We start from the raw sequence: 27,837 nt of genomic DNA on the forward strand, positions 1-27,837 counted from the left end.
GGCCCCTGCATAGCATCCTTTTTTGACCTTCCCCTGCCACTCTCCTTCAGCGTTGGGGGTCACATTAGCACAGGGATGGAGAAAAATTGAGGGAAAAAGAGAACCACTGAAATACAGTACCCGTTTACAAAAGTATATTTGCTTTGGAAAAACAAATCACCCCTAACTTTGGGTGTCCTACTTGGACTTGTGGCTGCTGCATTAAGTAAAACTATTAGAATAGCTTTTACATTTTAGAATGGGGCGCCTCGAGACTGTTCATAATTTTTTTTAAAGGTGCTTCGAGATTGTCCATAATTTTTAAAAGGGTTCCTTGACTGGAAAAAGGTTGAGAAACACTGGACTAGAGATTGAGGAAAACTTTTAAATAAAAAAAATGGTAGCTATCTTCTTGAGCTTAGCACTGGTTATCAGTGGGATCTTTTTTTCTGGAACACTTCACTAAAAAAAAATCCTCCATCATCCATAAATGGAAGAGGTTTGGAACCACTAGGACTCTTCCTGGAGTGGGTCAAACTGAGCAATCGGGGAAGAAGAGCCTTAGTCAGGCAAGTGACCAAGAACCAGATGGTAACTCTGACAGAGCACCAGGTTTTCTCTGTGGAGAGAGGAGAACCTTCCAGAAGAACCACCATCACTGCAGCACTCCACCAATCAGGCCTCTATGGTACAGTGGTCACAAGGAAGCCACTCCTCAGTAAAAAAGCACATGACAGCCTGCCTTGAGTTTGCCAAAAGGCACCTGAAAGACTCTCAGACCATGGAGAAACAAAATTCTCTGGTCCGATCAAACAAAGATTGAACTCTTGGAGGAAACCAGGCACCGCTCATCACCTGGCCAATGCCATTCTTACAGTGAAGCATGGTGGTGGCAGCATTATGCTGTGGGGAAGTTTTTCAGTGGCAAGAACTGGGAGACTAGCCAAGATCGAGGGAAAGAAATACAGCAATGTACAGAGACATCCTTAATGAAAACCTGCTACAGAGCACTGTAAACCTCAGACTGAGGCGAAGGTTCATCTTCTAACAGGACAACGACCCTAAGCACAGAGCCAAGATAACAAAAGAGTGGCTATGGGACAACTCTGTGAATGCCCCTGAGTGGCCCAGCCAGAGACCAGACTTAAGCCTGATAGAACAGCTCTGAAAAGATCTAAAAATGGCTGTGCACTGATGCTACCCTTCTAGTATGATGGAGCTTGAGAGGCCCTGCAAGGAAGAATGGGAGAAACTGCCCAAAAATAGGTGTGTCAAGTTTGTAGCATCATACTCAAAAAGACTTGAGGCTGTAATTGGTGCCAACGGTGCTGTGAATACTTATGTACGTGTGATTTTTTATTTTAAAAAAATTTGCAAAGATTTTTAAATAAACTTCTTTCATGTTGTCATTATGGGGTATTGTTTGTTAGAATTTTTAAGAAAATATTGAATTGAATCCATTTTTGAATAAGGCTGTAATATAAAAACGTGGAAAAAGTGAAGCCAGATGCACTGTATATTGGTATATCTGTCTAAACTCCTATTCATCGTGTCACAAATTTAAAGCTGTCCTATGCAAACTTTACTGTTTTATCTCAAGGCATTCTCCCAGCTCTTATTTTGCACTACAGAACATTTCCTACTTTCCTATGGAGATGATTAGAACGGCCAGGATTTAGTAGTTTCATAACAGACAACTTGGCAGGGATGACACAAAGTCTTGCAAATTATGCAGTGTCATTTTACAGGAGAAAATTTATAGCGGATTGGATTTCTGCCAAATCAATGGGCATTTCTCTGAACTTGCATGGTCTCTAAGGGGATGTATTGCAGAGATAAATGGCATATATTTTTTATTTTTTAAAGTTACCTAGGTTTAAAAGCCTACACACTTTATAACACTGGAGGGAGATTTACTAAACCTGGAGAGCGTAAAATCTGGTGTAGCTGTTCATGACAGCCAATCAGCTTCTAGGTTTTATTGCCAAAGTTTAATTGAAGAAGCTGCAGTTTGAAGCCGATTGGCTCTCATGCACAGCTTCACCATATTCCAAGTGCTCCAGTTTTAGTAAATCAACTCCTGGGCCTAATTTAGCGAATATTTCAGAAACAAATCAGAGTCAAAGCTTTCATTCTCTGACTTTTTCCCACACAAATCTGAATCCCAATTAATGCCGTCTGTGTATTTTATTAGCAGGGTAAGCATCTGGAGTAAAATAGACCACAACAAAATAGGAGCCAACTGTACTTTGTTTTGGTAATTTCTACTTGACTCCCAAGAGTAGCCCAACCTTGTAGGCCCCATTCGAGATCAGAAAACCACTTTACTGGTACATACTCATACAACTGGCCGAATAAAATAACTCTTTATGCAAGAGATATCAGAGAAATGCAAACAAAGAAAAGATAGTTAAGTGAAAGTGCACTAAAATACTCAAGTGGTTTAATCAGTGCATATGGTACACAGTCTAGATAATGTAAATGTCATTTGCTTCAAAATCCAAAACTGGATGTTCTTTGTTTGAGCACCAGACCCCCTCGTATCTCAAAGAGTTTACACAATCCTCCCAAAGCCCCTATCACCTAAGAAAACCACTGCTGAGCGTTCTTTCCTGAACAAGTAATGTCTATGGGACTATGCATAGGGATTTGGTATTATCTCACTGTATAATCACTCTAATGTTAACCAGAACATCAATAAGCATGGGACATGTTTCTCCAATAAGTCACTTCCCCAGAACAAAATACCAGGGTTCACACTGTTCCATGTGTTTTTCATTACTGTATATAAACTGTTTCTTTGTCACATTATCAGAAGTAGCCAGTCAGGAAACACTGCTTAGGGATTGCTCAGTGCTGATGGACTTCAGGACATAAATCTTCAACATATGTCCCAGGAAACATGAAGGCTCATTAGCTATTGTGGTCAAAAATCTGCTCCAGCAATCAGAGCTTACAGCAACCCAAGCTCTCATGCATGGTAAAAAGCAGCCAGTTGATTTAAAACAGTGGCCTCCAAATTGAAGCCAGCGAGCCAGATACAGCCCCTTGCTTGCCCTTACCCAGCCCTTGGGGCACCATTCCTGCCACTGACACCCACAATGAGGCACTATTCCTCCCACTGACCCCATGATGGGGCAATATTCCTCCCACCAGTGGACTTCACCAGTTGAAGGTGCTGTCCATTCTCTCCCTCCGAACATCTCATGGATTTCATACTGCTATGTTGTACTGTAAGCCTATTTATTGGTTGTCTATGGTTGCTCTCTGTCCAGTAATGTATTTCTATATTGTTATCTAGAAGTATTGGATGCCACCTTCTTGATAAAGAATTTGTGAAAAAAATATTCCATCCACCAATACCAATGATGAGGCACTATTCCTCCTCCCACTGACCACAGGGTACTATGTAATATTTGTACTCCCATTGACAACCAAGCCTGTACACCAGAGTATTTCCTACTGTCAATGGCCACATTCTGGCCCCCTGCAGTCTGAAGGACAGTAATCTGGCCCGTTGTTTATAAAGTTTGAAGACCCCTGGTTTGGAATGACAGTCCACCCAAAACCAATGCTGTAGGTTGGAGCTGAGCTGAAGGGCTAAGACATCACCACTTCCAATATATCTTAATATGAATGTAAACCCCCAACTGGATGACATGTAGTTTGTTAAAGCATTATGTATCATACACAAGTGCAATGTTTTTTCCTTAACCACTTTCAGACCGGACCATTTTGCTGGTAAATGACCAGAGGTCTTTTTACACTTTGGCACTGCGCTGCTTTAACTGGTAATTGCGCGGTCATGCAATGTTGTACCCAAACAAAATTTGCGTCCTTTTCTTCCCACAAATAGAGCTTTCTTTTGATGGTATTTGATTGCCTCTGCGATTTTTATTTTTTGCGATATAAATGTAAAAAGACCGCAAATTTTGAAAAAAAATGATATTTTCTACTTTTTGTTATTAGAAAAATCCAATAAACTCAATTTTAGTCATACACTTAGGCCAAAATGTATTCAGCCACATGTCTTTGGTAAAAAAAAAAGTCAATAATTGTATATTTATTGGTTTGCGCAAAAGTTGTCACATCTACAAACTAAGGTACGTTTTCTGGAATTTTAGTTTACGACTGCCTATCTCATTTCTTGAGGTGCTAAAATGGCAGGGCAGTACAAAACCCCCCCAAATGACCCCATTTTGGAAAGTAGACCCCCTAAGGAAATTGATAAGAGGCATGTTGAGCCCATTGAATATTTTATTTTTTTGCCTCAAGCGATTGAATAATGACAAAAAAAAAAATTTTTTTTTTTTTTTTTTACACAAAGTTGTCACTAAATGATATATTGCTCACACATGCTATGGGCGTATGTGAAATGACACCCCAAAATAAATTCTGCTGCTTCTCCTGAGTATGGGGATACCACATATGTGGGACTTTTTGGGAGCCTAGTCGCGTACGGGGCCCCGAAAACCAAGCACCGCCTTCAGGCTTTCTAAGGGCGTAAATTTTTGAGTTCACTTCTCACTACCTATTACAGTTTTGAAGGCCATAAAATGCCAAGATGGCACAAAACCCCCACAAATGACCCCATTTTAGAAAGTAGACACCCCAAGCTATTTGCTGAGAGGCATGTTGAGTTCATGGAATATTTTATATTTTGCCACAAGTTGCGGGAAAATTACAAACTTTTTTTTTTTTTTTTCACAAAGTTGTCACTAAATGATATATTGCTCACGCATGCCATGGGCATATGTGAAATGACACCCCAAAATAAATTCTGCTGCTTCCCCTGAGTACGGGGATACCACATATGTGGGACTTTTTGGGAGCCTAGCCGCGTACGGGGCCCCGAAAACCAAGCACCGCCTTCAGGCTTTCTAAGGGCGTTACAGTTTTGAAGGCCATAAAATGCCAAGATGGCACAAACCCCCCCCAAATGACCCCATTTTGGAAAGTAGACACCCCTAAATTTAGGGGTACACTAGTGAGACTAGGTAATAAATGGCGGGTGCCCTGAAACTATAAAAAAATAACTAACCAACCAGCGTCACCTGTAACAGTTATATGGTGATCACTGGTGAAAGGGTTAACTAGGGGGCAATCAGGGGGCTTTATGCGGTAGTATATGGGGGTCCCTGGCGCTATAAAAAGCTGCGGCGAACCTAAATACCTACCTGCCTAACTAGCGTCACCTGTGACACTAATACGGCGATCAGAAAAATGATTGCTTATTAGGCTGGGTTCACACTGGAGCGATGCGGAAACGCCGCAAATCCGCGGCGGGTTCCCGCATCGCATGCCTCCCGGCGGCAGTTCACACTGCCCTATGCGAACTGCTGGGAGTGTCAGTGAAATGTTACTGACACCCCCAGATCAGTTCGCATATCGCAGTGCGATCTGCAAACTCGGATCGCATGGTGTGAACACCCATGCGATCCGATTCTGCTGCGGGCCAAAAAAAGGGTCCCGTGCGAATTTGCGGCGGGTGCGGCGAATGGCTGAACTCGAATCGCACAGAGATCGGATGTGATTTGCACTGCAGTGCGGTGCGAATCACATTCGTTCTCATAAACCGCTGCAATGTGAACCCAGCCTTAGTGACACTGGCGACGGGGGGTGATCACGGGGTTAAACCTTTATTGGGGGGGTTAGGGGGGTACATTAGAACTAAAGGGGGCTAACTAACTGCCCTAACAGTTATTACAGTCACAAATGACACCAATGCAAAAAAAAAAAAAAAATGACATTGGTGTCACTGTGACTGGGGGGCAGGGGTAATTGGGGGGGTGATCGGGGGGTAAAGGGGGGGTGTGAGTGTGCCTGGCATGTTCTACTGTGTGTGTAGAGTGTTGGTGCAACTCACCAATCCGCTCTCCTCCGTGTCGGAACGAAAAATACCGACACGGAGGAGAGAATACATCACTTCCTCTCCTGTGTTTACATTACAGGAGAGGAAGTGATGTCACCGGGGATTTCTATTCGTCGGGAGCGATCGCGAGGGGGTGGCCATGAATGAATGGCCGCCCCCTCATCCTGGATCGCTCCCGGACGAAAACCGACCGCCACAGGCACCGGGCGGGGGCCCGATCGGGCCCCCGACCCGCGGGAGGCAAGGGACGTACATGTATGTCCTTATGCCTGCCCGTGCCATTCTACCGACGTACATCGGCGTGCGGCGGTCGGCAACTGGTTAAAAAAAAAAAAAAAAAAAAACCCCACACACTTTTATTTTATTTTTTATTTTATTTTTTTAACATCTCTTCCTATCTCAATGCTTATGATCTAAAGCAGTGGTTCTCAACCCTGTCCTCAAGTACCCCCAACAGGCCATGTTTTGTGAATTTCTCTTAGATAAAATAGCTGTCCAAAATACCAAGCCATTGACTCATGTCACGATAAAAGGAAAATCTGCAAGCATGGCCTCGAGGACAGGGTTGAGAACCACTGAACTAAAGCATTTTCATCCTAGATCTACATAAACTTGTCCCAGTGGAGGAGCCTGACGTGCTGGCAAGGGATTCCAGAAGAGGAGGACCAGGGCAGCTCTGCGAGGACGACCAGGGCAGCTCTGCGAAAAGCCACTGCACACAGCACGCAAGTATACCAGGTTTGTTATTTAAAAAAAACCTTTACAATCACTTTAAAGGCTCTAGAGTCTACTTAAGGCTAGTAGGGTTGTTCAGTTTATATTGGGTTTTGGGGCCATACATACATTGAATTTCTGGCTTTGTGATTCAAATTGGCACTCATTGGACACTTTATTTTTTTTTTTTATTTTTTTTTTTTTAGGAACTCCTGCACATCTGCTTAAGCTGGCCATACACTTCTTGCATGTTGGCTAATCCATGTTGAAACAGAAAAACTTTGAGCTGTGAGAGGCCTTGTTGGCATCACCTAGATGGACAAACTTCGATAAAAAAAACAAAAAAACAAAGAAGCCGGGTGGAAAACGATTAGCTGAAAAGTGACTACCTACTATCAGATGCAATCACTGCTTGGGTATTAAGACAGTGATGGGCACTGTGGTTATCTGAATACAATAGCCAGCATGAAATCTATGTCCGTGTGCCTAGCATTATTCTTTAACCATGCCTGGCTATTGTAAGAGTTGTTTGAATCAAGCACTTGCCAAAGCAGGACCACAAAGGGATGCCAACAAAACACTCTTAATCGGTGTGTGACTTCAAACGAACGATATGTACAATTACAAGTGAACAGATTACCTTGAAGACTTGCCCAGGTGTAATCCATAGGGTTTAGCTTCAGGGGAGCACCAACAAATCTTGCATAAGCCTGGAAAGTACAGAGAGATAATAATGTAATAGAAATCTAAGAGTACAAAAACAAATTCTGTGCTCACAAGCCAACAACAACCATCAAGAACTGGGGGCAGCAACACACACGTTATTACCATTACTGTAGGCTGGAACCAAATGGTTTCATTAATCAGGTAAAGAGACAAAGAACATGGGCACACTTTGTACTTTTAAAGAACGAATATGCTGCTCTGAAAATTAGATTATTGCATTTCTCAGCTAAATAACATACCCCTGGCCATTGGGAGCCGTCTCACACTTTTTGAATATACAGAACAGGGATATCTGTGATTAACCACTTCATAGAGGTTTTTCCAACGTAGTCAGTCAATCTATTAGCATGGGGTGGGGGGTGCTTTTTGGCTCAAACCCCTAACGACCAGCTGTGACTGCCAACAGCTAGCTCTGCCCAAAACAAACCCTCTGCTTTGCTCTTGCTCCCCATCTTTAATTTTCTTTCCTTCCAATGGCAAGACACCTATCATGGACCTCCACCCCCAAGGAACCACTGATATCTTCTAGAAATCTTTAACCTCCTATTTAAGTAAACAAATTCAGACAGAGAGCAGTTGCATATGACATGGAACAGCACAAAAAAAAAAAACGAAAATTTGGGAAAGCGCCAAAATAACTTGTTTTCGATGGATTGAGGGAAGCATATTTGTAATTACCTAGCTAGACATTGAAGGCAGATGCAACAAAGTTTTTTTCCATTGCTGTTACTGACCTCTGAGAATGCTAGTTACCTTGTTGTCTATGGCTTATGTGCTCTAAACCGGTTCCAGGTCAGGGATTCAGAGGGCATTGAAGCTAGGGCTGTAACTATTATTTTCATAAAACAATTTAATTGGCCGATTGTTTCAATTAATTGGATAAAAACCTCAAAAAAAAAAAAAAAAAAAAAGTTTACTGTATAACTTAAAGGGGGTTGTAAAGGTTTGCGTTTTTTCACCTTAATGCATCCTATGCTATCCTATGCCGAGTCCTGCATTCAACCTCTATAGACGCCGAATGCTGGACTAGGGAGCACGCCCACAAGGCAACCCCCCTCAGGGAAGCGCTTCTCCAAGGGGGTTATTAGATGTGGGGAGGAGCTGCGAAAGCTGTTGAGGGACCCCAGAAGAGCTGGTTCGGGGCCACTCTGTGCAAAACGAGCTGCACAGAGGAGGCAAGTATGATGTTTGTTATTTATTTATTTTTTTTACTTTCACAACCACTTTAATGTAAAGTTTAAAAAAATAATAATTCCCGATATCTATATACAGTGGGAAATATAAATAACCAGTTATATGGTTAATAAACAAAATATTTAATTCACTGAGAATAACTGAAGAGATATGGTACATATCATCAGACACAGGAGATTTTCTTTTTTCCCCTTAAATAAAAAAAAACGGGCGCTCATCGCGGCCGTTTACCACGTGACCGCTCTGTCAAATGACACCGGTTCCTCCCTCCCCTCTCTGTACCAATCGGTACAGCGGAGGGGGAAGAGATCGGTGACAGCAGCGCTGTGGGCTGCATCTGCAGTGCCCTCATCGCTGCACACAGAATTTAACCCCTCAATTCCCCGCCAATACTCTGCAGTACAATACCCTGCCAATACTCTGCCATAAATTGCCATACCCGGAGATACTCTGCCATAGACATGTTCCCCCCGCTGCCCTCCGGTGCTTCTACCGACTCGCCAATATTTTTTTTTATTATTTCAGGCTTCCCAGCCTAGAGGTGAGATGCGGGGTCTTATTGACCCCATATCTCACTGTAAAGAGGACCTGTCATCCCATATTCCTATTAGAAGGGATGTTTACATTCCTTGTAATAGGAATAAAAGTGATCAAAACATTTATTTTTGGGGAAAAAAAAAAATGTCAAACTAAAATAACAGTAAAATGAACAATAAAAAAAATAAAATAAATTTAAAGCGCCCCTGTCCCCATGTGCTCGCATGCAGAAGCGAATGCATACGTAAGTCCCGCCCACATATGAAAACGGTGTTCAAACTACACATGTGAGGTATCGCTGCGAACGTTAGAGCGAGAGCAATAATTCTAGCCCTAGACCTCCTCTGTAACTCAAAACATGTAACCAGTAAAAAAATGTAAAGCGTCGCCTATGGAGATTTTTAAGTAGCGACGTTTGGCGCCATTCCGTGAGCGTGTGCAATTTTGAAGAGTGACATGTTAGGTATCCATTTACTCGGCGTAACTTCATCTTTCACATTATGCAAAAATTGGGCTAACTTTACTTTTTTTTTTTTTTTTACGACAAAACATTTTTTTTTCCCCCAAAAAAACGCATTCGAAAAATTGCTGCGCAAATACCGTGCAAGATAAAAAGTTGCAACGACCACCATTGTATTCTCCAGGGTGCTTGCTAAAAAATATATATATTGTTTTGGGGTTCTATGTAAGTTTCTAGCAAATAAATTATGATTTTTACATGTAGGAGAGAAATGTCAGAATTGTCCTGGGTGCTCCAGAACGCCTGATGGCGCTCCCTGCATGTTATGCCTCTGTATGTGGCCACACTGTTTAAAAGTCTCGCACATGTGGTATTGCCATACTCGGGAGTAATAGCAGAATGTGTTTTGGGTGTAATTTGTGGTATGCATATGCTGTGTGTGAGAAATAAACTGATATGACAATTTTGTGAAAAAATAAAGTAAAAAAAAAAAAATCTTGATTTTGCAAAGAATTGTGGGGAAAAAAAATGACAACTTCAAAAAACTCATCATGCCTCTTACTAAATACCTTGGAATGTCTTCTTTCCAAAAAGGGGTCATTTGGGGGGTATTTGTACTTGTGTTAGGGTCTCAAGAATTGAAATAGACCGTCAGTACTTCAGGCGTGATCAATTTTCAGATATTGGCACCACAGCTTGTGGACTCTATAACTTTCACAAAGACCAAATAATATCCACCAATTTGTACTTATTTTTACCAAAGATATGTAGTGGTGTAAATTTTGGCCAAAATTTATGAAGAAAAATTACTAATCTGCTAAACTTTATAACAGAAACAAAGAAAAATTCATTTTTTTTTTAACAGAATTTTCTGTCTTTTTTCTTTTATAGCACAAAAAATAAAAAAACCAGCGGTGATTAAATACCACCAAAAGAAAGCTCTATTTGTGTGAAAAAAAGGACAAACATTTTATATGGGTACAGTGTTGCATGACTGAGTAATTGTCATTCAAAACGTGAACGCACCGAAAGCTGAAAATTGGTCTGGTTATTAAGGGTGTTTAAGTGCCCAGTGGTCAAGTGGTTAAACATAATGCACAATACTGGTAAACTTTTACTTGAAATTTAATTGTAGTGCCTTATGTTACCTCCAGTCTATCAGCCTTCAGCTTCTCTGGGTTCAGATTAGGGCTGCAACTAACGTTTATTTTCATAATCGATTAGTTGGCTGATTATTGTTTCGATTAATCGGTTAATAACCTTAAAAAAAAAAAAAAAAAAAGTGGGTCAAATTGACGTTCATTTTCAACCACCATGACGGGAAAATTTGGAAATAGAAATGTCTTAGTCAAAGGAATTTTCAGACAGTATGTGGTTTTCGTTCAGAAATAACATTCATTTTAAAAACCTAATGTTAAAAAAAGTGAAAATTTCAAACGAAATTATTTCATTAAGCGAATGTACAAAGATATTTTGTCTGAATATTCTCATCTGAAAATTGATCTGTGTGGTCAGCATAAGGCTCGGTGCACACCTATGCAGTTTGCTTTTGATCTGTTTCTGCAGTGCGTTTTGATTTCTGCGCACGTGATTTTACTGCAATTTTAAAAAAAATTTGGGCAGATTAAAAAACACAAATTGCTGCAAAAGATGCATTACATGCTTTTCTGCTGCTTCTCCACTGAAATATATTGAGCCAATAAAGCACCATTTTGCGTTAAAAGTCCCTGACCCTTTTAAAAGTGAACGTGTCCCATAAGAAAGCATGTAAATGAACTGTAGTGCATTTCTGCAAAAAGCACCAATAAACACATAGATGTGAACCAGATCTAAGACGTTTAGTAACATAATGGGGTTAAAAAACCTAAAATTAGCCCTTTATAGTAGAAATAAAAAGCAGATAATCACTACTGTAAGGGGTTCTTTTTTTTTTATTGTAGAACAGTGAAAGTAATATTTACAGTAGCAATTATTTGCTCTTTTTGTACTATAAAGGGCTCATTTTAGTTTTTTTTTAACCCCATTATGTTACTGGCTATAAGGTAATGAGGGAACCATCTTGTTAGAAGACATCCATTTTGGGTATTGGAAAATTACTGTTAGCATGACATAGAAATCTATTGCTTAAGGTCATATGTGTTTTTGCTTGTACAAGGCATTTAGAATTGTCACAAGGTTAGATATCTGTTCAGAACAGATGGATGCGGTTAAGCTACTTCCCTTTTTGAGAGCAGAAGTAACTCCATGGCGTTAAAACCACAGGCCTGTCTTGCACCAGACCTAAGAAACATTTTAAACTGTATAAAAATGTATATATTTAGCTTTTTGTTACTAGGCAGAAATTGCTTGTACAAAAAAAACCATGATGACGTAGTAAAATATACTATCTTGCATATTTTATGTGGCAGTCCCTGATTGGCTAAACCACAGGGCTGTCCTTTAGCTCAAACTAAATAAAACTGTTGTGTGTGCTTCAATATGCACATTCATTATTCACGTACAATCGTGTGTATGTGTAATGTTTTGTCCACCGGTGAAAGGGACCTCCGCCCTTCAATCCTAGCCTAGGCTACCAGGGGTTACTTACAGAAGACGAGCAACCTAACAGTTTTGGTACCAGCAAAGTGGGGTTCGTCTCGTCTTGCGACAGGTAAGTCACTTTACTCTTTTTTACCTGATTGGTGAATGGTGTAAACACTTACTCTGTCCGGGCGGCCGCTACGAACTTAGTTTAAAATTAAAAGAAGTAACTGTGCCTTCGCGGTGGACTAGGCTGGTCCCTCGGGAGGTTAAAAGGGCTCGCAAGGAATTTATAGGTTTAGGGGAGTCCGACTAGGTTGGTCTGACTTAAAACTATTGGTGATAGTATTTTTAACACGGGAAGTAGTAGATTACGCCCGTGACAAAGGGATTGGTGGAGTGGACGCCCATTTGAAATTTTTTAAAAAAAAGTGCACTATAAATTGATAAATGTATTGCAATACGGTTATTTCATGTCTTAAAGTATATTAAGAATATGTCTGTTTCTCTCTAGGTACACGTGTAAGTATATAGAGTATAAGTTTTAATATAGAGTATAAGGAAAATAATTGTTGTTGTTTAAATAAGTGCAGAATATGAGGAGCCCTCTTGTAGTGACATAGCATCCACCTGCCCCCATTGCACGTTAGGTCTACTCTTCCTAAGAATAGATGACAAGTGGATTTTACTGACCACCAGACCAGGGGGGTTCTCTTGCAGACTTGGTGTAAGAGGGGTATATCCCGCCACCAGGAAAGATTTACCCTTCATCGTATATTAAGGGTAAATCTTCATAGTTTTATATAAGTCCATCTGCCCCAAAAAAGATCAGGGATCCTACTCCCAGACCAGAGACCGGATTGTTGGACAAACCGGGTGTTATCACCTGTGTCCTGCCACTAGACACACACTGCCCAGACTACTAGATGGGGAATTCTGCAGCAACCCAAGCCATGGCCACCCCATCACCCTATGAATTTGTCAGTAATATGATCCCTGGCCCCCAGGTAGAACCATTTTGGACACAAGTCCGAGAAAGGTGTCACCAATTGGGAATCCATGACCCAGGACCCCAAGGTCCTTGTTCAGAGGAAGACTGGCAAGAAGTCAGTAAAATTTGTCAGGTACATAAGCATTCTTATCCTCCCTGCAAAGGGGCTGACCCACAATACATGAAGGATTGTTTCTGTGCATGGAACAAATGCCTTGGAAAATATAGGCAATTGTGGACAGCAAGGACATTGGAAATCCCAGTGCCCTTATAGGACTGGACAGATTAGAGCAAGAGGCAGAGGCAGGGGATTTAACCCCCAGACCCGCCCACAGTATCCCCGTTATCTGCCATACCAGAACCCTCGTCAACCACTACCCCAATATCCTACACAGCCACAAATAATGCACCGAGGGAAACTCTGTTGGTATTAATGGGACACCTGTCACCCATCCCATCACTCCACCACTGACTGTAGCCACTCCAGAAGGACAGAAATTATGTACCCAAACTTTTGCCGTCTTGTCCTCATGCCCTGTGCCCCTTATGGGACGGGACCTCTTGGCACAACTGTGTATTACCATTAAGTTTAATAGAGAAGGTTCCCTTACCGCTAGTTCACCATTATGTGACTTACATGGCCCTAAGCGACATGCACACAGAGGCTTCTTTATGCTACTCCCCGCCTCTCTCGAAACACATGCTATCTGGGCGGAAAACAAAGGTAGCGTAGGTTTCATTAACTGTACGCCTTACTCGCCTCAGATGCGCCCTGACGCAGAAGCACAATATCACAAACAATACCCCCTGCCCCCCGAAAAGACCCAAGGCATTGCCCCCCAGATCGATGACTACATATCAAAAGGTATCCTGAGACCAATCATCAGTCCCTGGAACACACCCATTTACCCTGTAAAGAAGGCCAGTGGCGAGTGGAGACTCGTCCAAGACCTCAGAGCAGTAAACAAACAAGTGATTCCCCTCCCACCCCTAGTCTCAGACATCACTTTTATTTTCTCATGCATACCGGCAGACTCTCTATGCTACACAGTAATTGATTTAGCGAATGCTTTCTTTAGCATTCCCATTGCAGAGGAAGCCCAACCTATGTTTGCTTTCTCCTGGGCCGGGGGCCAACTAACCTGGCAAGGGTATGTAGACAGTCCAGCCGCCTTCTCTATGGTACTCAACGAGACTGTCAAGTCTTGGACTTCTGAGCGTGGGTCGGTACTAATACAGTATGTGGATGACCTGCTCCTGTGCAGTCGAACTGCTGAAGATTGTGCGGTCGATTCAACATCACTGTTACAACACCTAGCTCACGCCGGGCATCTAGCCTCAAGGAAGAAAATACAATGGTGCCAGCCACAGGTAGAATACCTAGGGTGCATTCTAAAGGAAGGGACAAGGCTAGTGTCCCCCAAACGTGCCGCAGCCCTTCGAGCTCTCAGTCCCCCAAAAGACAAGGCCGCCCTACTCTCATTTTTGGGTGCAATTGTATATTGCCGCCAATGGATCCCTGACTGTTCTCATTATGATAGTATCCTAAGAGAGGCTACTGGCTCGACAGCCCCTAAATTAATAGATTGGACTGAAGACAGACTACAAGCTTTTCAAGCTCTATTAAACAGTCTGTCAAATGCTCCCGCCCTAGGGTTGGTAGACTATGGTAAAGCTTTTCAACTATACTGTGTAGTCTCGGGGACCTCTTTTGCCGCGGTTTTGACACAACAGCATGGAACAGGCTACCGCCCTGTCTCCTACCTATCTAAAAAAAACTCCCCATCCAAGTACAGGGAATGCCATCCTGTCTCCAAAATCTTGCTGCCTGTGCAATGGCTGTACAAGATGCAAACAAATTAGTGCTAGGTCACCCATTGACTCTCTATACCACTCATTCAGTCACGCATCTTATTCAGAACATGAATACCCAACATATGACCTCGCAAAGACTTAGTGGTTATGAGATAACACTGATGAACACTGATAACCTCACACTCAAATATGTGCCTGCCAGCAACCCCGCTGTGCGCCTTTTGCATTCCATGTTGCGTTTACCACATGACCCAGACATTATACATGACTGTTCGGAAAAGGTTGCTGCTATTACCAGTCCCAGACCGGATCTCACTGACACCCCTATCTCAGGTGCAGAGGATGTTTTTGTGGACGGTAGTTGCTCCCGTCCCTCTGATTCCACCTTCCAAACAGGATATGCAATAGTCCAGTTGCCAAACAAGGTATTAGAAGCCAAACCATATGCAGTTGTTCAACTACCAGACATCGTACTGGAGGCAAAATCATTACCTCCCTCTTCAGCCCAAGTAGCAGAGTTAGAAGCCCTCACTAGGGCCTGCATTCTATTCACCGGTAAAGAGGTGAACGTCTACACAGACAGTAGATATGCTTTTGGTGTGGTGCATGATTTTGGTGTGATATGGGCCAATAGAGGTTTTAAAACAGCAGACAACAAAATAATTGCCAACTCCACACAGATTAGTGCTCTCCTCCAAGCCATTCTTCTTCCAAAAAAGGTAGCCATAATTAAAGTAAAGGCACACTCCTCTGACAGCAGTCGTGTTTCAAAAGGGAATGCTCTTGCTGACAGAGAAGCTAAAAGAGCTGCTGCCTTTTCCCCTAACCCCCCTGCCCCCACAACAATGTTTTTCAAGGAACACTTCGCAGCACCTAACTTTAAAACTGTCATAGCACAGATGCAATCAATGGCCACAGAAGATGATGTCCATTTTTGGACAAAGGAAGGATTGACCAAAGACCCTGAAGGTCTTTGGTCAAAAGAGGGGAAGATCCACATGCAAGAACAAAACTATCACCCTTTGAGGTCCTCATGGGAATCCCCGCAAACATAGAATTACCCCCATTAGACCAAGACACTGATATTGACATTTATTCCCAACAGGAAATGTACGTGAAAAATCTGGTAAGTATGCTCCATGAAATGAACGAACAAGTTTCTGTCACCTTTTTTCCCTCTTCCCACAGAATCAACGCATCCCTTCATCCCTGGGGATAAAGTGCTGATCAAACAATTAGCACAAAGAAAGAGTATCGGACCGGCTTTCTCAGGACCATGGAAGGTGGAAAAGGTATCCAGGACCGCAGTGTTAACAGACCTAGGAAACACCTGGATCCACGCCAGCCGTCTTAAAAAGTGTCCCCAGCTTCCCTCGACTCCAGAGCCCCTGGCAGTGACAGAGAGCAGCAACTCCCAAGAACAAGATCTACAAGAAGTTCAGAGAGGCATAGAACAAATTTCCCTGGAAGATCCCACCCTAAATGCCACCTTTTTAGACTTTCTTAGCTCCAGTACCAAGACTACAATACACCAATTAATGTCAATTCTGGTGCTCTCTGGCCTTTCTGATACTCTTAGGAACGTGTTCCATAAACGACCCCTAGCTCTAGGAAATACCATATATATATGCTGCGGCAAACTCTGTCACCCCTGGATCCCAACCAAACCCCAGGGGTGGTGTTACCTTGCAGCCCTGGTTCCTATCATGGGGGTATTAGGGGATAACAAGGGAAGTCACCTCCTTGAAGCCAGCATGCATCCTAGATATCCCCTTAGACACCGTAATAAACGAGAATTGTTTTTAGAAAAAGATATGGCCTGGGCATGGTTCCCTTCCTGGACAGGGTGGGGAATTGACCTAATGAAAAGATTAAATAATTACACTGGCATAATTGATGAGATTCTGGAGGAAAATTCTGATGACATAACCAAACTAAATCTAGAAACTAGGGCAATTAGGAAGCAACTAGAACTACATGAGTTGGCTATAGAAAGTATGAGTGCAGCCCTTACTGGCCTCTGTGAGACTACTGAGGATTATGAGTGCTGTACCTGGATTCATAATACCAGCATCGAAGTCCCAGACTACTATGACGTTATTGCCCAACACAGGGAAGAGGTAAATAAACTACAGAAAGAGGCAAGGAACATAGGAAAAAACTGGGATCCCTTCTCGAGCAGTTTTAGTTTTGGGGGATTAATATCTTGGCTCCGAAATGCTGCCATGACAATTGTCACTGTGATTCTCTTCATTCTATTTTTATATGCCTGTTATAAGATAATCAAATGTTTATGTAAAAAGGGAAACACGGTCGCTCCGAAGGATCTGAAACTCACTTCCATTGTTAAGGATCCAACGGTATGGTATAGAAACCAAGAGCACAAGGGTTCGGAGTATGAAGCCTGTGCTATTAAATTAGAAAAGGAATGATCATTATGTAAATCACAGAATGATCAAAGGGAGGATTATAAAGGTAATGAGGGAACCATCTTGTTAGAAGACATCCATTTTGGGTATTGGAAAATTACTGTTAGCATGACATAGAAATCTATTGCTTAAGGTCATATGTGTTTTTGCTTGTACAAGGCATTTAGAATTGTCACAAGGTTAGATATCTGTTCAGAACAGATGGATGCGGTTAAGCTACTTCCCTTTTTGAGAGCAGAAGTAACTCCATGGCGTTAAAACCACAGGCCTGTCTTGCACCAGACCTAAGAAACATTTTAAACTGTATAAAAATGTATATATTTAGCTTTTTGTTACTAGGCAGAAATTGCTTGTACAAAAAAAACCATGATGACGTAGTAAAATATACTATCTTGCATATTTTATGTGGCAGTCCCTGATTGGCTAAACCACAGGGCTGTCCTTTAGCTCAAACTAAATAAAACTGTTGTGTGTGCTTCAATATGCACATTCATTATTCACGTACAATCGTGTGTATGTGTAATGTTTTGTCCACCGGTGAAAGGGACCTCCGCCCTTCAATCCTAGCCTAGGCTACCAGGGGTTACTTACAGAAGACGAGCAACCTAACACTGGCCGATTAGTCGATTATGAAAATAGTAATCGATTCATTTCATAATCGATTAGTTGTTTCAGCCCTAGTTCAGATGCTGATCTTCCCTGCGCAGAGCCCTTAAATTTATTGTAAATGTTGGATTTTTTTTCTTTTATACAACAACTTTGTCATACCTGCTCTGTGTAATGATTTTGCACAGAGCAGCCCTGATTCTTCTCTTCTAAAGACCCCCAGTCTGTGCTTCTGGCTTCTTCTGCTTTCAGAGTGCCCGTATAGCAAGCTGAATAGTATAGTATAGAGTGCTCCTATAGCAAGGTAAAAAATCTTCAGCCTTTAGAACCACTAATTTCCTTCCCCTTCCTAGGACTACATGTCCCATGATGCATTGCTCCTTACACATTCATATTCATAAGTTCTTAGGCACTTACTGACATGTATGAACAGTGTACTGTGCTGTAAATAAAACATGCATTCTGTATGCAGGCCAAATTATCGGCTGACCAACTAATCGATTATGAAAATAATTGACTATTTTCATAATCGATTGTGCTGATTAGTTGTTTCAGCCCTAATAGAAGCCATTAACACAACATGAAAGCTGAGCAACTACTATTTTCAGGAGAAGCAGGCCTACATATTTTATTGAAGCATGCTCACGTCACCAAAAGTTAGTGCAACGTTTCGGGGTCACACAAGACCCCTTTTTCAGTCATCTGATCTTTACATTGCACTAGCTTTTTGTGATGTGATCATGCTTCAATAAAAAAAAACATTTGGACTCTACCCGATCATCTGTGGTGTAAGCTGGCAAATATTGTGGCTTTCTGATCCAGTCTCCAGCTGGTGGTTGCTGCAGCAACCAAAACTATAGAGTTTTCTCCAGGAACATGTGTGATGGGATTATGGAGTACTAGGCCTACATATTCATCTCATCAGTGGCATCTCATCTCATCTACCAGGGTCGCAGGAGTGGTACTTGCGACCAGGCCCTGGAGTTCCGCAACTGAAGGATGTGGCCCGCTCTCCACCTATTCTACTTAGAGCCAGAAAGAGATTGAAGTACACTCACTGCAGCTAAAGGGGAGGCTTCAGCTGAGCACTGTCACTCGGGACCACCCGCCTATCTTCAGAGGGAGAAGCCATGTCGGGAGGAGGAAACTAAAAGGAGAAAATTAGCTAATTAGCCAACATCCAATATAGTGCAGGGGGAGGAGCTTTTCACTCTTCGAGGAGACCCCAAGTTAGCAGAGGCACCTTTGGGGCACGTGAAGGAAGGAATCAACTAACACTGAGCGAGCAATTACTAGTGCCACTGATCCCATCCTCCCAACCACCACTGCTTACCGATAGTGATGAGATCAATGGTGATTGGGGGAGGGAATAAATCAGTGGCACAAGCGTAGATTATAACTTTTGCACAAACCAGTGTCTACAAAATAGGGGATAGTTTTATGGCATTTTTATTAATACATTTTTTTTTCCACTAGTAATGGCGGTGATCAGCGATTTTTATCGTGACTGTGACAATATGGGGGACACATCGGACAATTTTGACACATTTGTGGGACCACTGGCATCAATACAGAGATCAATGTCACTGGCAGTGAAGGGGTTAACACTAGGGAATAGTGAAGGAGTTAGGTGTGTCCTAGTTTGTGTTCTAACTGAAGGGGGGAGGGGACTGTGCAGGGAAGATAACAGATCGCTGTTCATACTCTGTATGAACAGACGATTTGTCAGTTCTTCCCTCAGAGAACCGGAAACTGCGTTTACACACACAGTTCTGGGTTCTCTGTGTGCCCCGAGCGATCACAGGAGCCTGGCAGTGATAGAGACCGCCAGGCACTCGCATAGGCGTGGGTGGTCACAGGGCAAAGCGATTACATAACATATGTAATATGTTACATAATGTCGTTTTGCCCAGCCAAGACATTCTGCCGCAGTACAAATGGCAGCGGCTGGTCGGCATGTGGTTAAATGAATATCTGTCATGCATGTACTGCAGTTGCTGGTTGGACCTGTATTTAGAAGGAAATATTAGCATCTGATTTTATCATAAGGAATTTTATGCCGCAGTCGTTCACAGCTATTAATTTGATGCAAAGTGTTGCTACTTCTACTTTGCATGGTGACAGGTACACTTTAAAAAGGATGTAAGCTTTCCTGAGAAGTCACTGATGTTCTGATGTACATCATGCACCCACTCAGCTCTCTACGTATGGGCAGTAAAAAACGTGTGTCACCCTTCACTTACATAGGCAAATGCTAGTAACCACAGCAAAAGGTAAACATGTTTGCCAGGTCATTTCCCCAAACCATACTACCAATTACATCAGCACATAAAAACCCTGCATGTATCCTATGCATGACATTACTAAACAGGTCTATAACACTTTACATGGCTAGGGTCCAATGTAATTACATTTCTATTTTACCCATGTGGTAATGGAAATTTTTTATTCAGAATACCAAATATGCAACCGATTTTACTTTGCTCATAAGAGCTTTACATTGACCATCTTTCCTTAATCTAGTTAAAAAAAACTGTGCAAATAAATCGGACATGCCCCAGAATATCTGCCCCGTGATGGGCAGCCTGCTAACTACAGCAGGGGGGCTACTCTTCTGAATCCCTTTGAGGATAGCTTTAATGGGGAGTGATGAAAAAAAAAAAATGGATGGCCCGTTGGGATCCCATAAAGACAAAAAGTGCTGAATGCCCGCTAGATATGTCCTAATGGTGCCATGGGCCAGTTTAAGCTGAGAGTGGCAAAAGGGGGTGAAAGCTAGTAAACACTGAATGCTGTAGCCATCAACCCCAGGATACCGTGACTGGAAGGCCTGGAAAACATTCCATGCTGTGACATATGACTTCCTGGTGTTCACCGACAATCATTTGCCGATTAAAGCTGCCACAACGGCCCAGTGGGTATCTAGTCCATCATTAGTTGAAGAAAATATGGGGCAGGAATGGTGCCAGCATCGGCGTCTGGAACCTGCTGGAAAAACAGTGGGTGATTAAACAGGGACAGAGCATCTGCCACTACATTCACTACACCATTGATGAATCTGTGGTGTATGTGGAAGTTAAATCGGAGGGAGAGCCAAATGAGCCAACGCACAAAAGACATAAGACCTAGATCTGCCCTTGTTGACAATTTCTGACGTGGCTTGATTATCCGTGGGAAAAAAAAAAAAAAACAGTCTGACCTATCCACAAATGACCCCACACCTGTGCTGCGGCAACAATGGGGTCGATTTTGAACAAGGCTGATGCCTCTGTGAGCCCCGGAATAGAGAAAGCCTCATCTGGCCAAGGCCCCGACAGCCAGTGTGAGCCACAAATAGCCGCATAGCCCTTTGTGGCCGCTGCATCTGTAGAAACCTGATAGGAAAACCCTGAGCCCTCGTACACACAGTCGGACATTCTGACAACCAAATCCGTTGGATTTTGTTCGAAACTATTGCATACACACGGTCGGACAAAGTTGTCGGAAAATCTGATTGTACATAACGTGATGACGTTATTTCGTTAGGACAGGACTACGTTCAGGCTAGTAGCCAATAGCTTTAGTCTAGGAATTTGATTGTGAGCATGCGTGGCACCATGTCCGTCGGAGTAGCTACACATGATCGGAGTATGTCCGATCGGAGCATTTTATCGGAAAATTTTACCGGCAAGTTGGAAAAGTTGGTCCGACGGAAACAGTCCGATGGAGACCACACACAGTCGGAATATCCGACAAAATGGTCCGAAAGGAAACATTCCGTCGGAATCTCCGACCGTGTGTACAAGGGCTGACACTGCAGGGATAAAACATAGTAACACCATTCCAATGTTGCAGGAACTCATCCCACATGTGTAAATTCGACAGAGTGGAAGGATCTAAATTTGACACGAGAATCAGAGTCAGGAGCTGACGGTAACAAAGTCAATAACCTAGAAATGAAAGACCTCCCCTGGGGAATAATCCTCATCGCGAAATTCAGCATACCTAGCAGAGACTGTAATTCAATCCTGGTACAAACATGGGAGATCGTGAATGCATGTGTGCATTCTCTGATCCTTACCAGTTTGTCTGTGGGAAGACTGGGCTGCATAGACTGAGCATCAAGCACGATCCATAGCAAAGTGAGTTTAGTAACTGGGCCTTCTATTTTCTTAACTGCCAGTGGGATGTCTAAAGCCGCAAAAACTGATGTCAGTTTTTGAAGGTCGGCGGGGGCCTGTTCACCATTCTCAATGAGGAGAAAATCGTCCAAACAGTGGATAACGTCCTGACAACTCTCTCTGTGTGTGAGGATTCAACTGAGTGCTTGTGCGACGCAAACAGCCTGGGACTACTCTTGGAGCCAAAGGTAAGCTTGGTGGAAAAATAATACAACCCCCTCCACTTAATGCCATGCCACTGCCAGAGCGACAGCAGAATTGGAAGAAGTATAAAGGCATCTGCGATGTCAGCTTTGGACAGCCAAGCGCCCTCACCTACCCCAATTATACATTGAATGGATTGATTCACATTTAAAGTGGGGTACCCCCTAAAAAAAAAAAAATTAAAAGTCAGCAGCTACAAATACTGCAGCTGCTGGCTTTTAATAATCGGACACTTACCTGCCCCAGGGTCCAGCGATGCGGGGGAACGAAGCCCCCCCCCTCGCTCCCCGCTCCGCTCGCGGCGCCGTCATGCATACTGTGGGCACCCGGCTGTGGCTTCACAGCCGGGCACCCACTGCGCATGCGCGAGCGGCGCAGGGCGCCGTGATACGCCGTACAGTCACCTGGGACACATGACAGGTCCCAGATGAATGTGCGGCGCGAGGGGAAGTGATGTCACCAGCCCGGGCAATGAAGAAGGCAGATTACGAGGGACCCCCTAGCAACCGTTATTTAGAGGTGAGTAAAAAATTTTTTTTTTGCCAATTATTTTTTTTTGATTTTTTTAACGAATTTTAAGTAGTTTTAATTTTTTGGTGGCAACACCACTTTAAGTGAAAACTCCTCTGATGGTATTAAAGAGTCAAGGCTAGGCACAATGAGGGGCTGACAAATCGTAAATTGACCTTAATTTATTAGAAAATTTCCCTTTGACAAGGCCCGGGAGGTTGACCCCCCAAACCTGGAAAGGGGATGTTTGAAAAGGACCAATGAAAAAACCGAGTTCAGACTATAGTAACACATCCATCCACCGCCTCTACATCTGCGGGAGATGACCTCAGATTCCAACACTCAAAAGTCGCTGTTGGCAAGGAAACAAACCCAGTGTGGAATCCCTCTGTGAAACCTTCCACCAAAAATTTGCTCAACCATGGTGATGGATGGGAAGCTAAAAGCCTGTAAAAAAGGCACATTGATGCGGCTTAATCACATGGATTTGTTCTGTCTTAGTGTACAGGCCGACTTGAGGTGAGCCCTGAAACAACTGGTACAGATATGTAAAAGACGGCACGGGCTTTAATTGCATGAACCCAGATTGAAATTATTGCAGATCTGCGATTTGCTTTGAAAATGAATGGGCCAGTGTAACTTGTCACAAGGTGCAGGATGGACTGGGGTCAGGAGTGCAGTGCCTAAACCCCTGGATGTCCCTGGTAGCAAGGGGAGCTCCGAATTGGGGAACAATAAGTAATGCATTCAACCACCATGTCCTGTATGCAGGCTCACCACACAAGACTCTATTGTTGAAGCTTGGTTAAAGTTTGCTGCACAACATTTAGACAAGCCTGTGAAATACTGGGAGAATATAGTCTGGTCAGATGAGATCAAAATTGAATTCTCTGGATGCCATAATGCATACCATGCTTGGAGCTCAAATGGCATGGCACATCACCCCAAAAACACCTCCATACCAACAGTGAAGTTTGGAGGTGGGAACATCATTATATGGGGCTGTTTTTCAGCATTCGGTACTGGCAAACTTCATGTCATTGAAGGAAGGATGAATATGAATGGAAAAATGTACAGACATCTGTGATCATAATCTGCCGCCATCTACCAAGAAGATGAAGATGAAACAAGGGTGGATATTTCATCAAGGCAATGATCCTAAACACAAAGCCAAGGAAACTCTCAACTGGTTTCAAAGAAATAAAATAAAGCTGCTAGAATGGCCCAGACAATTGAATCCAATAGAAAAATGGAAAGAACGAAAGATCAGAGTTCATAGAAGAGGTCCATAGAGCCTTCAAGATTTGAAGACTGTGTGGAAGAATGGGCCAAAATCACACCAGAGCAATGCATGCGACTAATTCCTCCATACAGAAGGCATCTTGAAGCTGTCATTACCAACAAAGGATTTTGTACCATAAAAAAAATAAAAAAATAAAAAAGTGAAGCGAAGTTCCACCCAAAAATGGAACTTCTGCTTTTCCGGTTCCCCCCCCCCCCCCACATTTGTCACATTTGACCGTCTAATACAGGTATTTGCTCCCACTTCCAGCAATAATTCACCGCAGATTGCGCAGCGATCTAAGATATGTTCGGCCCCTCCTCTGCCCCCCCCCCCCTCTGGTGTCTTCTGGGAGACCCCCCGTTCCGAGAAGACAGCAGGGACCAGCGAGGACTCGCGCGCGTTGAAGTAGGGAACCAAGCTGAGAAGCCCCAAGGCTTCACTTCCCGATTCCCTTACTGAAGAAGTCGGTGCCTCCACCCGGGAGCCGAGGGATAGATCGGCTTCGGGTGAGGACATCGCGAGCGCCCTGCACAGGTAAGTGTCCATAAAGTAAAAGTCAGCAGCTGCAGTATTTGTAGCTGCTGACTTTAAACTTTTTTTTTTTTCAGTGGAACTACGCTTTAAGTTAGTGTGTTTAATACTTTTTCCCTGTGTCATTTAATTTTATTACACATAACGTAATTTCTGAACTTACCCGTATTTAATCGGCGTATAACACGCATATTAATTTTAAGAGGCAAGTTTCAGGAAAAAAACTTAAATTTGAACTAAGGAAATTTGGGTCAGTGCCCATCTTCAGCCTTACCAATGCCATCAATGCAGCCTCACCATTGCAATCAGTGAAGCCTGATCGATATCCATCTGCAGCCTAGAGGGGACAGGGAGGGGGGCGGGACGAGCTCCGACAAATTACATACAGTGAGAATCTCCTATGATAGACAGAACAGTGGTCCAATGGCAGCCCAGGAGACGGGACTTCCTATTACAGAGACCGCCAAGTAAACAAGAGATTCTCACTGTATGTAATCTGTTCGTCCCACCCCCCTCCCTGTCCCCTCCGAGGCAGCTAAAATTGAAGTAATGGCGTATAACACGCACACGCTATTTGCAACTGATTTTCATGGTGAAAAAGTGTGTGGTATACGCCAATAAATACAGTATTTCTTTTGGTTTCTTTGTATGTATGGATTACATGGACTGTTACCGACATGGGGCGAAAATTTTCATGTCACTAGCACCTTTTTGGAAATATTAAGCTAGAAAATTGTGACGTGTTCAATACTTATTTTAGTGTGTGCGCGCGCACGCACGCACGCGCACACACACACACACACACACACACACACAAACACACACACACACCCTACCTAATGAGCAGACGCTATTGTTTTTCAAATTTAAAGCTGCCTGAAGCTGCAGTTGGGCTCAGGCAAAAAGTTCTGGTTTCTGTACCTGTCCAGCTGGGTTGTACTAATTTCCACTTGACTGTAGGTGTTACTGTCACCATCGGTAGGTGTACAAATGCAACAAGCTGGATGCATTGAATACCACCTTTCGCTTGGAAATAGCCCAGTGGGTGTGGTTTCCTTGCTGTGCATTCTGGGAGAGGTTATTTAAAAAAGGTACCAACGCCATTTTGTGGGGTCTCTTTTCCAGGGTTCTCTATCCTGACCTCATGGCCTGCGGTGGGCGTTGCATGATCCTGTGCCTCGGGGTCGGCTGGCCCATGGCTTTGTAACAGAGAGCAGGCCCAACTGTCTTGGGGCCTACTGATCCAGGGGTGGTCCTGTGCTGTCTTGCCTGAGGGGAGAAGCCAAGCGACTGGAGGATCCAGGGGGGGGGACTTTTCTAGGAGAGGACTGAGTGCAAGGCTGGTGTCTCTGGAGGAGCCTGGAAACCCAGCTGGAGGACGCAACCTGGATCAATACCCATACAGTATCGCCGGGTCGGCTGAAAGAATCTGGCACCGTATGGTAGTTCATCAAAACTCTCAAGATTTCTTAGTTTAATTGACAAGTCTGTGGCAGAGACTTTGTTGAGCATCTCATCTGCTGCTAGGTCAAGTGAGAGAGGCCGATCCGGTAATTGCCGGATCCAGTCTGTGGAGCGGTTTGTTCTCTGGATCTGACTGATACCTCTAACCTGCAATTACCGGGTGCCTGGACTCCCCTTCACCCTCTATTGAAGGACTGTTGTGTTTATCCTGCATAAAATGTTAAAAAAAAAGAAGGACTAAGTGTCGGATTCATCATCATTTGGGCTACTTTCCAATGGGACCCCTGAGACGGAGAGGCGAGCAGGTGAGGTAATGGTAACCACAAATAAAATCAGCAGCTCCTTGGGGGTTAGAGATACACACACACATATATATATATACACACACACACACACACACACACACACACACACACACACACACACACACACACACAGGAATACTATATATAGGTAAAGGGAGACTATATAAAACCTATCACACAGATCAGTCCCGGGATGATGGTGTTGCCCTGCACCGCTCTCACTATCTATGCCCTTGGTGGGATCACTTTGTGCTCTCGGGGTGTCCCGGGTGTCGGCTGGTAGTGTGCACACCATGAACCGGGACCCCGATCACACATCCGTGCACATCTCTTACCAGGACCACCAGGCTCTCCGGGTGCACGGAGGGCAGGCCCCAGTCTCCGCCCCAGAACCTCAGCTCCATGTCACGAATCTCCCCTCCCGGCAAACCGGCTGCAGCAGCGGAGCGTCAGCCCGGAATTTCCTACGGAGACTCACAACACGGCCATCCCTGGTGGGCGGAACCCAATGAGTCCAACACGGAGCCGTGAGTGACAGGTTAGTCCCGCCCACTACGGGGAAGCCGTCGGGATGAACGTCACACAGATAGAAGCCACGCCCCGAGGAGTGACAGCCAGCACACCGGGACCGCCCAGTGCTCAACTATAGGCTCCATATAATGATATCACGTTGTCATACGTGAGGAAGCCGTGTGCCTGCACAGTGGATGGGATACATAGGAGACCTGTCATTGCCACCCCCTCCTAGACCACCAATAAACTACATCTAATGCCAATCACTGGAATCATCTCTGTAACAAATCAATGTTACTTTTCAATCTTTATAAAGTTTTAGTTTGCATTAAAAATACATGGTGATCTTGTGTTCTTCTACTTCCTGTCATGAGGTGACAACTGTCCCCCAATACTACTAATATTCTATCTGATCTGAGCCTACCTTAAATAGGACTCCCCACCACGAAATATTAAAAATCAGCAGCTACAAATATAGTTCCGGGACAAGCCCATCCAGTGCCCAGGGTGAAGATGCCAAACAGCCCCCCCCCTCCCCCCAAGGTGGAGCGGCTGTAGGGGTGGGGTCAATAACACAGCGCGCCTCACCAAAACATGTAACATATAATCATTGAAGGAAAAAAGAATAAGGATTTTCGGGACTTTGAATGAGGCTAACACTAAAGGAATGCCTGCCTCCATCCCTATCAATAGTATATGAGAGGAGAGAACAGAATTGGGACTTTAAATGAAACATACATCAGTAAGAGGATAAGTCAAGTGACTATAATAAATATTTATTTTATATAGTCCATGATATGTCATACAAACATTTTGGGCATCAACCTCTAAAATGCTCTGGGCATACATCCTCCACACAATAAATCATGGACTAATGTTTCATAATAATTTACATTTCAAAAAACATTCACATAAGACACAAAGAACAATATGCATGTATATACGTTTCTTGCTGTGATTGAACCCAAAATGGCCAAGATAACCATGGTAACTAAATAATAAATAAAAAATCGATTAAAAAT

General features: G+C 43.4%; 1 protein-coding gene across 2 annotated transcripts in view; it reads right to left on the reverse strand.

Moving 5' to 3' along the window:
- Positions 1–26,883, reverse strand: part of MTX3 (metaxin 3) — a 71,964-nt gene extending 45,081 nt beyond the window's left edge. The window contains exons 1-2 of one of the 2 annotated variants that reach the window (XM_077462605.1): positions 26,638–26,883; positions 7,206–7,275 (exon numbers count right to left, since the gene is read on the reverse strand). In XM_077462605.1, coding sequence (XP_077318731.1) covers positions 7,206–7,275; positions 26,638–26,706 — 139 coding nt within the window. In that variant the 5' untranslated portion in view covers positions 26,707–26,883. The remainder of the gene's footprint in view (positions 1–7,205; positions 7,276–26,637) is intronic. The other variant, XM_077462606.1, reaches the window with a different exon arrangement.
- Positions 26,884–27,837: the final 954 nt, after the last annotated feature.

This window comes from Lithobates pipiens, unplaced genomic scaffold, assembly GCF_037356315.1.
Source record: "Lithobates pipiens isolate NorthernLeopardFrog02 unplaced genomic scaffold, aLitPip1_a1.2 Scaffold_3, whole genome shotgun sequence".
NCBI lineage: Eukaryota > Metazoa > Chordata > Amphibia > Anura > Ranidae > Lithobates > Lithobates pipiens.